The sequence below is a fragment of the Apus apus genome, chromosome 4 (assembly GCF_020740795.1).
Source record: "Apus apus isolate bApuApu2 chromosome 4, bApuApu2.pri.cur, whole genome shotgun sequence".
Taxonomy (NCBI): Eukaryota; Metazoa; Chordata; class Aves; order Apodiformes; family Apodidae; genus Apus; species Apus apus.
The window spans coordinates 50,337,968-50,351,959 of record NC_067285.1 but is presented as its reverse complement, the minus strand read 5'-3'; the positions used below and the strand labels follow the sequence as shown (position 1 = coordinate 50,351,959).

Genomic DNA, 13,992 nt, shown 5'->3' with positions numbered 1-13,992 from the left:
CCCTCCGCCGCCACGTGACCCAGGCGCACTTCGGGGCCGCGGGAGGCGGCAGCTCGCGGGGCGGGGCGGCGTGCGCGCGCTGGAGTTGGCCGTTACGGGGGTGCGGCGCGAGGTGGGGAGCGCGGCCGCTGTCGGGCTGGGGCTGGGGCTGGGGCTGGGGCTGGGGCTGGGGCTGGGGCTGGGGAGGGGAGGCTGCGGCTGCTGCGGGGCTGCGGCTGCTGCCCCCGCTGCCCCCACACGCAGCCGCCGCTTCACTTCACGAAGCGCGAGCCGGTAGGTGAGGGGAGCGCGTCCCCGGCGCCCGGAAGTTCCTGCCGCCGTCTTTCTCCCGAACGGCTCCCGCCTTACCTGCCCGCCAGCGAGGTGAAACCGCGCCGGGCACTGGAGGCGTCCAGAGGTTGAAATAAGCGGCTTTTCCCTGGGTACTTACAGGACGGGAACTCTGAGCGGCAGTGAAGCTTTCCTCTGGGAATATGGCCACTGAGCTCGGCAGCGCGGGAGCGAGCCAGGTGAGGGTCCCCGGGCTGCCCGCCCGCCGCTCCAGGCGCGGCCGGTGGCACCGAGCGCTGCCCTGGAGCGGCGGGCGGGGCAGGGGAGCTGAGGCCTGCACGCTGCCCCTCGGGGGCCGTCGTCAGTTTCCTCAGGGGGGCAGACCTGTTGCCTGAAGATTTATCATGTGTAGCTCTTCAAGCGTTTACTCTAGTAAACAGCAGCAAAACTATTTTTAAGTTAGGTGAAGACTAATAATTCAAAGCTGTTAATGACCATAATAGACAAAAACACATGCATTTTTTGTCATAATGCCTTTTCTCTCTGGGTAAGAAACTACTGCATTTTCTATGCTCAATTTACACCTGAAAGGAAAAAAAAAAGCTGTCTTGCCAGTTACTCATAAAATTTGCTTTACAGACTAAAATCATTAAGAGTTCGTAGTTAGAATTTTGATAATTTTAATGTAATATTAATATGATTGAATCAGACTACGCTTTAATTACTTGCCAGCAAATACTGGCAAAAGTTGCTTCTGTACAGGTTATATTCCTGTAAATAGGGAATGGGTTGATGTGCTATCCCAAAAATGTTACTGTCTGTCACTAATTAGTGTTACAGGAAAACTTGATAGCGTGGCAGAAAGTAGGACCATATCAAAGTGCATCAATTGCTATGGCTGTGCATCATTAAAAAATAAAAATAACAGTTGATACTAAACTTTGTATGACAGCTTTGGGTGGCCAACGGTGACTGGTCAGCTCTTGATTCTAAGGACCTTAGTAGCAGAAAAGCTTCTGTCAGAACTAGCAGTCATCCTGGCTCAAAAGCCCCCATCTTTATCAAGCTTTGCATGAGTATTTATTATACTCTGATGTGAACAAATAATGGATTTTCAATATTAGTATTTTGCTTTTTCATATATATTTTGTTTGGGTGTAGATCCTTATTTTATAAATCTTTATGTTCTAAATAGAGTTCATACTAAATTCACTGTGAAGTGGTTAGAGTTGCCTCTTCTATCAAGGTGTTTAACTCTCTTCTTTAAAGTCTTTATACGTCTTGAAAGGTGCCAAATGACAAATTTGAGGTTGCCTAGTATGCCAGCTGAGACACAAATTACTTGAGGCCTGTTCTGATACATGGATTGGTTTTCCTGATTTCATTAACATGAAGTCGAAGTTCTAAAACACTGAATGTGTATAATACACAGAAACACTCTACAAATAATAATTCCTCCATTCCATTACCTATTTTTCTGATAAGCTACTACATACATAGAACTTCTATCAGAATGTATGCCAGAATTCACTGTTGAAGGTGAATACATCTGTAAGGGGTGTTTAAGGTTTGTGCATCTGTTTTGGCTGGCAAGGGCAGCTACTTTTCCCTTTCCTGTTACTTAGCATTGTTTTACTATTACGTCCTTACTATCTCTCCTCTGTCTTCTCTTAGAAGATTAGAACCAGAAAAAGAACCCTGAAATAATACTTGATTTCTACTTGTGTAGACTTTTTCACTTTTATAGACTTCTAATTTCTAAGAGATTGATCTCATGCTAAGATAGCTTCTGGTGCTGGGTACCATAAGCCTGTCTGAAAGTCTGTGCAGAAGCTGAAGCATTGGCACTTTACTGATGCTGAGATACATGGAGATGAACTTAGCACATATATACACTTCTGATTGTTCTTTTAAGAGTGAGATGCTTCTCCTTAGATGCCATTATGCTTTATATTGGAGCACATCCGGGGGTGAAAAAAATAATGTTGTTTGTTTTTTTGTTTGTTTGTTTGTTTTTCAAATTTGGCTAGCACTTAGGGATTTTTGAAAACCTGAAAGTGATCTTATGTTATATTGTGTATGATTACAGTATAGGCAGACCAACAGCTTTGGGTTGCATATAAAAATTTAAAACTACATGCAGTCATGTGCAAGTACTAACATGTAAATTATACCATTACAGAAAAATGGCCCTGGTAGTAATGGCATATCAGGATCCAGGATGATGGACCAAAGGTAACTGATTCCAAATCATTAGTGGGGATACCACAAAGTAATCAAAATAAATGGCCATGTGCTTTTAAAAGTGTAAATATCCAGGTGAACTTGCTCTTGTATACATGTTCACAGCATTGAGAACTTGTCAATGGAGTCTGCAAAAGTGTTCCTGTAGCCGTTGTTTTTAGACACTATTCCATTTATCCAGAATATTAACCTGTAAAATAAAGGAGATGAATGAAGGAATTCTCTAGTCTAAGTTTATCTTCTCAAAACAAAAGAGCAGGTAAGATTGTATTGATAAGGTAACAGGTAACTGCAGTTCATTGAAATCAGACAGATGTTTTTCAAAATTATAATTTGACAGTCTTCAACTAACAGTTGCCTATTGGTAAATTGTTTATTAATAGTTGTCATTTCCTGTTATGAAATTAACCTGTCTTTTTTGTTAGCTTTTAAGGCATTATCACTAGACTAATACAGAATTTTCAGAGAATTACTATCAATTGCAAAAATAATAGGAAGGAAAAAGTATACAAGTAGAACTACATTACTGTGCATCTTCTTATAGTCTTACTTTACTGTTTTATGTGAAAGCAGTAACAAAGTTTAGCCTTTAGTTTAGGATTCTTTATATGAAATATTAATGTTGTATTAATGCTCATTTATAATGTCCTGTGTTCTAGTTCTGTTACACTGGAAATCTGCAGTTAATTATCATACTTTTAAAGAAGTAATTAAATTTGTTCGTTTTATTCTGGTGAATGTTGAACTTAGAAATAAAGGAAAGTGACTGTTTTGCTCTGTTCACTAGATTACAAATTCTTTAAAACTAGTTTATTATCAGAACAATGTTTCAGCATTTACAAAACTTATTGTAAGCACATTTTTCAACTTCTTAGCTTGTCAACTCTAATCACAGAGCATGATAAACAATTGGAAGAAATGAGAGAACAGCTGCAGCTTTATAAGGTATGGATGTTCCTAACACTTCAGGCTGCGTATTCTTAGGATTTTATGCTATCAATATCTTGGCCTTTAGGTTTTGTCCATAAAGGCAAGTAAGCCAGTGCCATGCTTCACAAACTTGCTGGACTGCAGTCGGCCTCAAATGGATAAACGAAGAGCTTTCCATGAAAGGTTTAGGAGTTTGTCCAAATTATGGATTACTGTGTGTTCAGGAAAGTAGTGTTGTGAAATGAAACATGCATGTTTTTTCTAGATATTCTGATACGACCGCAGGTATTTTCCTAGGTGACATTCAGATGAGGCAGCTGTTTTCCCCTTTCCTGAAAAGCTTGATCTTGGCCATACAGTGCAGTTCAGTCCGGCAAGTGTAGATGCACCCAGCCATTTTAATAATTCTTCAGATTAAAATAATTCTTTAAATATTTTTTGTCATGAAGGCTGAGGTGGAGGGTGGACTGTCCTTTCAACCACAGAACAATGAAACTTTGTAATGCTTCATATGATCAACAAAAAGTAAAGTGATATATTTAGTAATGAAAACCTGTGGCATACAGAATGCAATTTGTGCTTGTATTTTTGTTGCACTATTTAGTTAACAAAACAGTCCATTTGACTTATGTAACTGAAGTTCTCAGTTAATTCCTGAAGTCTCATCTCAAATACTTACTGCATAAAAGATGAATTATCACAGAATTGTCATTGTTGGAAGAGACCCCTAGAGATCATCTAGTCCAACTCCCCTGCTAAAGCAGGATCCCCTAGAGCATATTACTCAGGACTGCATTCAGGCAGGTCTTGAATATCTCCAGAGAAGGGGACTCCACAACCTCCCTGGGCAGCCTTTTCCAGTGCTCTGTCACCCTCATAGTAAAGAAGTTTTTTTTCTCATATATAAGTGGAACTTCCTATGTTACAGCTTCTGTCACTGGGAACTGCTGAAAAGAGTCTGGCTCCATCCTCCTTGTACCACCCTTTAGATATTTATAGACATTAATAAGGTCCCCCCTCAGCCTTCTTATCTCCAGGCTAAAGAGTCCTAGCTCTCTCAGCTTTTCCTCATAAGAGAGATGCTCCAATGCCCCAGTCATCTTTGTTGCCCTCCATTGAACTCTCTCCAGCAGTTCCATCTCTCTTGAACTGGGGAGCCCAGAACTGGATGCAGTATTCCAGCTGTGGCCTCACCAGGGCAGAGTAGAGGGGGAGAATGACCTCTCCTGACCTACTGGCCACACTCTTCCTTTAGCACCCCAGGATTCCATTGGTCTTCTTGCCAGCAAGGGCACATTGCTGGCTTGTGGATAATTTATCATGTACCAGAACTCCCAGATCCTTCTCAGAGCTGCTTTCCAGCAGGTCCACCCCTAATCTGTATTTGTGCCTGGCATTCTTCCTCTTCAGGTGCAGGACCCTACAGTTGCCCTTGTTGGACCTCATTAGGCTCTTCTCTGCCCAGCTTTCTGTCCTGTCCAGGTCATGCTGGATGGCAGCACAGCCCTTTGGAGTGTCAGCCACCTCTCCCAGTTTTGTATTGCCAGTGAACTTGCTGAGGATACACTCTGTCCTCTCATCCACATCCAGTTATTCACTGTATCCCTAAAAAAAAATTGAGTTAATTAAATCTGTAAGAGCTATAAGAATTTAGGTAAGTTTAATTGTCATAGTAACTTCTGAATGCTCAGATATAATAGGATTTAGCAGCTGTTAAATTTATCATCCTGTGACTTTCCTTAAAAAAGGAAGTGATTTTCATTTACTTTGTTACACCTGGTTAAATTGTCCATATTTTATAATATCAGTCAGAATTGAAAGATGAAAGAATTAAAAACATTTGTCACTCAAATGAGGGCTTACTCTTGCATATTTTCGTGTTAGGCAAAAATGAGTGAGATGAGACGAAAACTTGAAGAAGTCACCAGTGAAAATGACAGGTAAATGGTTGCATTGCCCTGTTACTACTGGTGGTTTTACTAATTTCTAAACCTTAAAAAGCTTTTTTTTCTAGTCCTTAAGATATTTTGAATCTACCTAATAGTTGAAGATCTTACACTTACAAGCTTAATGTTAGATTCTGTAAGTGCTTAACACAGATTAGAGCACCAGAAACTTTAACCATATCTCTAAATGAGCTAGATATTTAACTATTTCAAACTGTCTGTTGTGTTTATAGAACCTAATGATTTAAATATGAGTTACAAGTACATAGTACGTAGAGACTGAAGGTACAGTATACTTCAGTTGTTTGCTGAACTTAGTTCTTTGCATTTCAGGCTGCATGCAGAGTTGAAAGAGGTTATTGAGCAGCAAATGGAGGCTCTTCCTGTCATGCCTCTAGGAACTGATATTATTGCAGATGAAGAAATAGTGCAAAACCTTCAAGAACAACTACAACTGACAAGTCAAGTGTGTGAGATCAAACATTTGTACTGTTTTATATCTTTTATGCCTTGGCAGTGTTCAGCATTCCTTGAGAAGACTTTGAGGCCCTCTGGACTTTCTGTAGCTAAAAAACCAAGTACTTAACACTTGCAGCTTAAAAACCTGAAGGAACTTCTCTCCTAGATTCTTATAGGAAGTTTTTTGTATTAATTTATGCTTGTAAGTTTACTTAGCTGACTTGATCTTCATATTGAATTCCTGAGGAGGAAATTATTTAAAACTTTGTTCAATTCAGCTTCTTTTAGTAGCTTGTCATTTTAATTAAAAACATTGTAATGTGATATATGGAGGCAAACATATGTGGGATATAGCAATAATATTTAAATCTGAAAAGATAAGGAAATTTTTTTAGCGTATTACAATTGTGTGTCAATCCTGTTGCATGTGATTAAGGTAAAGTTAAATTGACAGGAATTTTTGTATTTGGATATTCTGTTTATTGTAGGCCTACAGTAAATACCCGTAAAAGTTTGAGCTGTAAAAAATATGTATGGAAAACTTGCAATTAACTTGTGGGTGGAATTTGAACTGGTTTTTTGCATCTGAATTTGGTATTTTGTCTGCATACTTGTAATGTGTGCAGAGGAACGTACAGAAGAATGACATTTCTTCAAAGTAGAAGTTAAGACTTCTCTATTTAAAGAATGATAGTTGAAGGTAAATGTGCTGTAATAGAATATTCTACGCAAACCATTGTTCTGTGACTTAGGAAAAAGAACAAGCAATAGAGCTCTGGCAGACTGTGTTACGGGAGCATGATCGACTCCAGCAGCAGTACCAGGAACGCATGACTGAAGCGCAGATTCACATGGCTGAAATGCAAAAGCAGAAAGTAATTTTCAATGCTGTTTTTTGATATTTTTTGATTGTCTTTCTATACTATCGTGGTTCTGGGTTGGTGTGTAGTTAAACTGAAGTGGATGGGATTCTACCAGTACTGTTAATTAATTTCTGTAGTGGTAATCTAAAGCTGAGTGGTCAGATGTGGTCACTGATTAATTGGCTAAAGGCACTGGTAAAATTGGAAAAGTTCTTTATTTCAAGTAGATTGGCAGGAGCTTGAGGAATGCACTGAGTCTCAGTGCATTATAGGTATATGTGCACAAGATATGCATGTGCATGTAAATAATCATGTTTGAATTTTGAAGAGTTGGAAGTCTTCAGCAGATTTCAACATTTGAAAAAGCTGCTAAAGGTTTCTGAATTCTAAGGTGGAAGTCTTTCATGTTTTTTCCTATGTTTGAATCCTGAATTTTGTCTGTAAAGTCACAGTGGGGTAATGGGAAAAGAAGTCACCATTTCCTCTTGTCATTCAGTAAAGAAGCATGTTTAAACATGAAGAATAAAGTTCACCAGTATTCTTCTAATTAGCTGCCTGTTTCACTTCTGTTTTTTCTGGGAAAGGCCTTTCAGGAAATTTTAGCACAGAAAATAAGCTCTTTTGCCCTGTGAGCTATATAGACGTGCTCAGCGTGTGAAGAACTAAAAATAAACTTCATGCCTCTATTTATCTCACTACAGGTATTTCTAGATTTGTAGAGAGATGCTGCACATTTTTAACATTTGCTTTCTATGTTCAAGTAGGCTTGTGGGCACAGTTACAGCTCACCTATAAACCAACATTTTTTTACTGTTTTATTTTTTCTTTTGTGGTATGAAGTCCACCTAAACAATATGCTCCTTTCCAAGAATGAGGAGAAATATCTGTAGAGCTATTGAGCTCTGTCAAGTTTCACAAGTATTTCAAGTAACAGTTATGAGGACTCTTACCTGTGCATAGTTCCAGCTTTTTGCTCCTGTTCCTTCTATTAGATTATTTCGTGTTTTGCACTGTCAGTTGTTGGTAACATACACATAGGAGGTCATACAGAGTTAATGGCAGCTGTTGAAGGGTTTAAGGCTGTCTGATCCCATTTTTCATTGATAACTAAATTGTTGGTAGGTTTGAATGCCACTCTAACAATAATGAGGTTGAGTTGTCTTTTATTCTTAACCACTAGTGCTGTCCCACTTTTCAGCTAAATAAACTTTTTTAAGTTTTGCTTTTAATGGAGGACCAAAAAACAGCTATCAGAGGTAAACAGAAATAGAATTGGAATTGACAGAAAGCAAAGATGAGAGAGGGTGTTGTTGTAAAGGTTGGGCATAGTAAGGGAATTGTTGGAGTAGTTTTATGGCACATACTTAGCCTTGAGACTGTCAGGTAAAAACACAGTCACTTCAAACAAGGGGTGCATGTCTGCTACTGTGCATAGCAAAAATTCTTAAAGTAGCATCATAGTCTGTGTGGCTCTTTAAAGGCACCACTCATATATGGTTTTCTATTTTGATAGTAAGTGTGAATGAGTTTTGGAAGGAGGCAATTTGTAACTGAGTGAAATTCAGGTACATCTTTCAGCAATAAATCTAATTTTCCAGACTGGTAGGTCAACAGCTAAAAGCAATCTAATTAAAATCTACCAAGGCATATTGAATTTCCTGCAATATAAAAATTTTTTTTTGAAAATAGTTTCAGCTGACTTATGAAAACTACTAATTATGCACTCATGATGATAATAAGAAGTTCTGAATTCTCTTTCTAGGAGCAACTGACTGGCTTTCAGCAGTGGTCTCGGCAACTACATGTGGCCAATGAGAAAATAAAGTTGGTAAGCAAACCTTCGAATGATGTGACCTGGTAAATTATTTTTTTTCCTACTGGAGGAAAAATTTAAACCAAGTATACAAGGAAAGCAGAAGTCCTTCATACACACCTGGTTGAAAGAGAAATTGTTCCACTCAGATACGCAGATTTCTGTAGGGACGAGTAAAACAATCAAGTAGTCACAGCCTTTTTCCTGAACTCTGTGAGTAATTTCTTCAGGAAGTCAGTGGTAAGCTTACACTCACATTTTAGTATGTTGTGAGTGTACTTCAGTCACACATTCCAAACCATCTTCACAAAGGAAAAAAATTATTTTAATTATGACCTTTGATATAGGCTAGCTCTGCCACATGTTTATCGATTCCTAGTTTGGCACTGCTGGCTTCAGTATCTTTGTCTTTGACCTTTTCAAGGATTTTTCTGAGCTCTAATCATCTTCTAGTGCCTTACCTATTTAGAGTGTGAGACTTATTAGTCTCTAAGCTTTAGCCTGGGACTTTCAGGATTGACAAGTAATTTTAATATTGTAGAACAATTGAGGTGAAAGACTTGGTGAAGTCTTCTGGCTGAACAGCTTCTCTGAAAGACATGATTCCTGTGTGATTTTTGACTAATGTTTGTCTAAAAAGACTCCTGACCTACTCTCAGTAGTCTACTCTCTTCTGTGTTTATCACTGGAACCTTTTTTTCCTCACATCTGATCTCTTGTTAAAATACAAGCCTGGTTCTTAGGTGTGAAAGAAAGATTACCGCATTCTTTGTTACTATGTCTCTGCTGCTGAAAACTACTTAATTGCCATCTTCCCTTTCCCTGCTTTTTCTTTTCTGTTCAAGCCAAATCTTCAGATGTTCTTTGACAGTGTTTTTAAGGTGTCTAATAATTCCTCTCACCTTTAAATTCTTTCCGATTGTGCCATCATTCTTGAACTGTGATGCTGAATACAGTACCCTACTCCAGTCAAGCCTTTACCAGTGCTGAGTAGTATATTGTAGATCGCTACAGAATTGTATCTTGCAAGCAGTTTTCCTGTTTACATCCTATTTCATTAGTATTAATAAAAGTAAAATAATGCACTCACAGAGGAGCTTTTGCCTTACATAGTCAGTGTTCATCTCAAAATTATTTTTTTCTCTGAATATGGATACTTAGGGCTACTGGGAGGTTGCTGTCTGAAAACAATCATAAGCAAATACAATAATGAGCTTCTAAAGCAGTCTCGGAAGTTGCAGACTGTCAGATTTGCTGTTACAAGCAAATCAGTAGTAGACACCTAAAAAAAATACAGAATCACTGAATGCTTAGAATAATCTAATTAGGAAGAGATAATGTGGAGAGAGTGAAATATGTGAACTCTTTGAACAAGATGAAGCAGACGATATTAAGATAAAGGTAATACATTTGCATTATCCAAAAAACATGTGCTGAGATAAAGAAGCATGCCCTTTCTTGAAATAACAAACTGAACAATAGTGAAGAGACAGTAATTTGTCAGGTTTTTTATTGTGTTACAACGGCTGTTTTTTCCTAGGTATGTTCAGGTTAGAGTTGTTCAGCACATTCAGTACTGAGGCACAGTGTTCACTACTGATGTTAAACTATTTAGGGTAGTGAGAACTCAACTGCAGAAATTTGCAGAAAGATCTCATGATGCTGAGTATTTGAGTGAACTTTATCTGATGTTTTATTGACATTAATAAAAGAAAAATGGCATATGTGGGCAAGAGGGAGCTTTCATTTTGGGTACTCTGTGATGGTCTTGAAATTAACTGTTAAGACTTGGAATAGGTATTTTAGAAATAGGAAGTGTCTGAAAACACTTCTTAGCAACAGTTACAAAAGCAAGAATATGGTTAGCAATTATTAGAAGAGGGGGAAAAGGAATATATTGTGCTTAAAACCACAGTACAGTAGTAGTTTGCTGCCTCCAGTTGTGGTCATCTTGAATATCTCAATATGCAATATATGTATATGTAAGACCTAAAAAAGGCTAGTAGGGTAACAAAAATATGAAATTATTCTCAAATGAGAAGACAGTTAAAGGAGAATGACACATCCAGTACTACTGCTGGTCTAAAAGAAAGGAAGGAGAAGCAGTTGCTCATTGTTTCTTGCCTAAAACAAATGAATTATTTCCAGGAATATGTGCTCTACTGTGTGGTGCTCATTGTGACAAGCTATTGTAGACAAACTAGATGGGAATGCAGATGCTAGGTCTGAACTATTACAGTTCTCATCTCAGGAAGTTCTTACACTACCAAAATGTGGGAAAATAAGAGGAGGATTAGGCAACATCACACGCATTTGCCTTTCTGAAATACTCTGCGTAAACCCTGGCACTTGGACACCAGCGTCAGCAGTGGCTGGTGTAGACGTTACTGGCTATTTTTGTGGTATTATATTCTGTAGAAATGCCCTTTAATAATTCTGAATATATAACACTTGAAATACAATAAGCAACATGTTACAAATATCTCATTTGCAGAGCAACCAAGAGTTTCTGAAAACTGTAACAGACCAGAATGCAGAACTAGAGCAGCTACGAAAGCAACTAAGGTATAAACCAGACAATTAAAAACATTATTACAAATGTTTTCTGTAGCTTTGTTGACCTGCTGCTGTATCATGGGACTTTTTCTACTGAAAACTGACTTTGTAGTGATAGTTAGAATGGTTTCAGCTAATTCCTCTCAAGTTTGTTACTAATGTGTGCATCATTAGTGTTAGGGCAGCATATTTCCAGTTAGTGTGCTGTGGTTCAGCAGTTTCCTGAAATATTCAACATTTGACCTTTGATTTAAAGGAAGCAAAGTGTGAACCTCGTAACAAAATTGACTCTGAGGACAGGTTTTCATTAGAATAAAATTTGCTCAAAATACAGTTATATAATTACAAATCTGAAATTTGAATGTTCAAAGTAGTTTCAGGGTTTAATGTTTTTAATAAAATATCCATTCATTGTTTCTTAATAAAGGGCTCTTAACCATAGGCTCTTTGGAAGTTAGAATTAAGAGAAGGATTAATTATATTCCTGAAATAAGTAAAGGAAAATGAAATATCTGCAACACAATTTCATTAATACTTGTATTTAAAGCCATAGTTTGTTCAATGCCAGTTTATTGTACCTGTTAACTCTTCTTATTAGTGATGTTTGAGATCAAATTAAAATTTGATTTTAGTAAATAGTGGATTTGTGGACTGGCAGTAAAAAGGAAATGGATTCATTATCAACCAGTGAAATTTTATAATATTTAAAGCTTTAAATAAGCTTCTTAAAATAAACTATTAAGTTTATAAGCTTAAAATGTATTCCTTTGAATTTTGTTATTATAATTTCTTTTGATACTGTGATTAAAATATTTAATATTATTTGCGAGTTATGATGTCCTAGTATTATCTTTTTATTATAAAGAATGCCACACCAAAAATGGTAAAAATAATTTCAATCTTAAAATAAACAGTTATGTAGGTGGCTGTGTGTGCATGCACATGTGTTTATGCACTCAATTTCGTATGCAGCTTTTGCTGCTAATGCTTTTATTTAGAAACCTAGATTGGTTGAATGCATGCTGATACTGATTTTATCCCTCCAAGCAAGAATGGCTGCATCAAATGTTCTTTCTCTCTTGCAAACCCATGCATCACTGCAAAGATTGGCTGCCATACAAATTTTCGGCATCTGTTTAATGTGTATAATTGTACTACTTCTAAAATTCTCTGTTATAATACCCACAGTAAAAGATTAACAGGTTTAGAGTGAATGAACAGATTCATTAGTGTTGAATATTGGTCATTGTTGAATATTTATTTACCAATTTAGAAATTGTGGGTTTTTTCAAAATGGGTTGTACCCAGACTTTCTTGCTGTTAGAGCAATAAAAATTAGCTGCTTCTAGTATTAAGCTTTCATTCCCTGCCTAGTGGGTTACAGTTTACTTAGTTGAAGAATTTTTTTGTTGTTGTTTTAAACAATGTTTTACATTTTCTTTGTACAATAAATCTGGAACTAGAGCCTGCTTACAAATGCCAAATTACCTCAGTCACTTGATGTGTTTTTGAAGGTGACGTGTGCACTTCTCATTTTTATTAGCCAAGATTTTTCCATGGAAAAACCATTCTCAAAAATGGCATGTTGTGGAGAAGGAAAATGTTGTGACAAGCAATCAAAGTTTAAGGTGGTTTTCAGGGTATTTGCTAAAGTAAAATATTTGCAAACTCAGTCATCACTTGTAATTTGGTTGTGTGTGCCACCATTCAGTTCTTAAAAGCGAAACAATACTGAACCTATTTCCAACATTCAATAAATGCTATCACCATCCAGTCTGTTCCTGCATTTCTAACACTCGGTGGTTTTTCTTCTTAGAAAACAAACTTAAAGTCATTCAGGTTGTCCTTGAGAAGCCAGTTGTGTGGGTTTTTTGTCAAAATTAGATGTCTTTATTTCCTTTTGTCTCATCTTTATTTCATGTTTTAAAAGGAAACTGGTTTAGGTTTGAGCTCTGGAGTTACATGAAATTCTGTAATGATATCACTTTGATCAAGTAATTTAGAATATGGCATGACAATCAAAATGGCCAAATTATTTGATTTGTAGCTGTGCATGCACACAAGGATCTGTATAACTGTCTATATGGCAGTGAGTGTGAATAGTAGAAGGGAGGTGCATGTTTTCTGCTTAAACTACTGCTTCAAGAAGGTATAGTAAAAGAAACAAGTCCCTGGGACTCACTGAAAGCTACTGGGTCTTCTTGCTCTGAACTCTTACTCATACATATCCAAATATAGATGTGTATTTTTTATTAGTTGCTGGTTTATAAACAGTGAGACTGGATGAATTTAAACTTCCATCTAAGTACTCATAGGGCTGGAGCGTAGTCATCTTCATTCTCATTTCAGAACATCAGATTTCTGATTCTTTTCTAGCTGAGGAAGACTGCTCAACAGAGGGCTTAAGTCAAGCAGTTAACTGCATGCCATTAACCAATAAGTGGACAATCAGTGTCCTATCCATTGATGATTGATATTAATTATACTAGGCAATATATTAATAAACACACATAAATATATGAACAGCCTTCTGTAATTTACCCCATGAAATACTGATCTTGCCCACACTTGCATAGGTACACACACCCTCTCTAGAAGGAAGCATAGGTAAAAAATGTGTGCACAGAGACTCCATTTTTGGGAAGCACATGCCCCATCTCTACACCCCTCTTGCTGGAAGGGTGGGTGCTCCAACTTTACATGTATCTGTGCTGCTTCCTGAAGTCTGCTAGTTGCTCCCTGCTGAGAAGCCCACCTTGAGTTCCCATACACTCACCTGGTAGGTTGGTCCCCATGGATTTCTCTCTGGGCTGTCAGGCTGGCAGCTGGCTGCAGGCTACTCCTAGGGTCTGGGGAGTCAGATGCATTCAGGCATGGGAAAAGGTGGCAATGTTCATAGGGTGACTTCTGG

General features: G+C 37.8%; 1 protein-coding gene across 7 annotated transcripts in view; it reads left to right on the top strand.

Moving 5' to 3' along the window:
* The first annotated feature begins 60 nt into the window (after window positions 1–60).
* The window catches only part of SCLT1 (sodium channel and clathrin linker 1), a 43,720-nt gene continuing 29,788 nt past the window's right edge, over window positions 61–13,992 (top strand). For 3 of the 7 annotated variants that reach the window (XM_051616515.1, XM_051616512.1, XM_051616517.1), the window contains exons 1-8: window positions 288–509; window positions 2,453–2,505; window positions 3,390–3,459; window positions 5,329–5,384; window positions 5,724–5,856; window positions 6,602–6,724; window positions 8,475–8,540; window positions 11,020–11,090. In XM_051616515.1, coding sequence (XP_051472475.1) covers window positions 474–509; window positions 2,453–2,505; window positions 3,390–3,459; window positions 5,329–5,384; window positions 5,724–5,856; window positions 6,602–6,724; window positions 8,475–8,540; window positions 11,020–11,090 — 608 coding nt within the window. In that variant the 5' untranslated portion in view covers window positions 288–473. Of the gene's footprint in view, window positions 113–287; window positions 510–2,452; window positions 2,506–3,389; window positions 3,460–5,328; window positions 5,385–5,723; window positions 5,857–6,601; window positions 6,725–8,474; window positions 8,541–11,019; window positions 11,091–13,992 lie in introns of those variants that run through there. The other 4 variants (XM_051616513.1, XM_051616514.1, XM_051616516.1 and 1 more) reach the window with 4 other exon arrangements.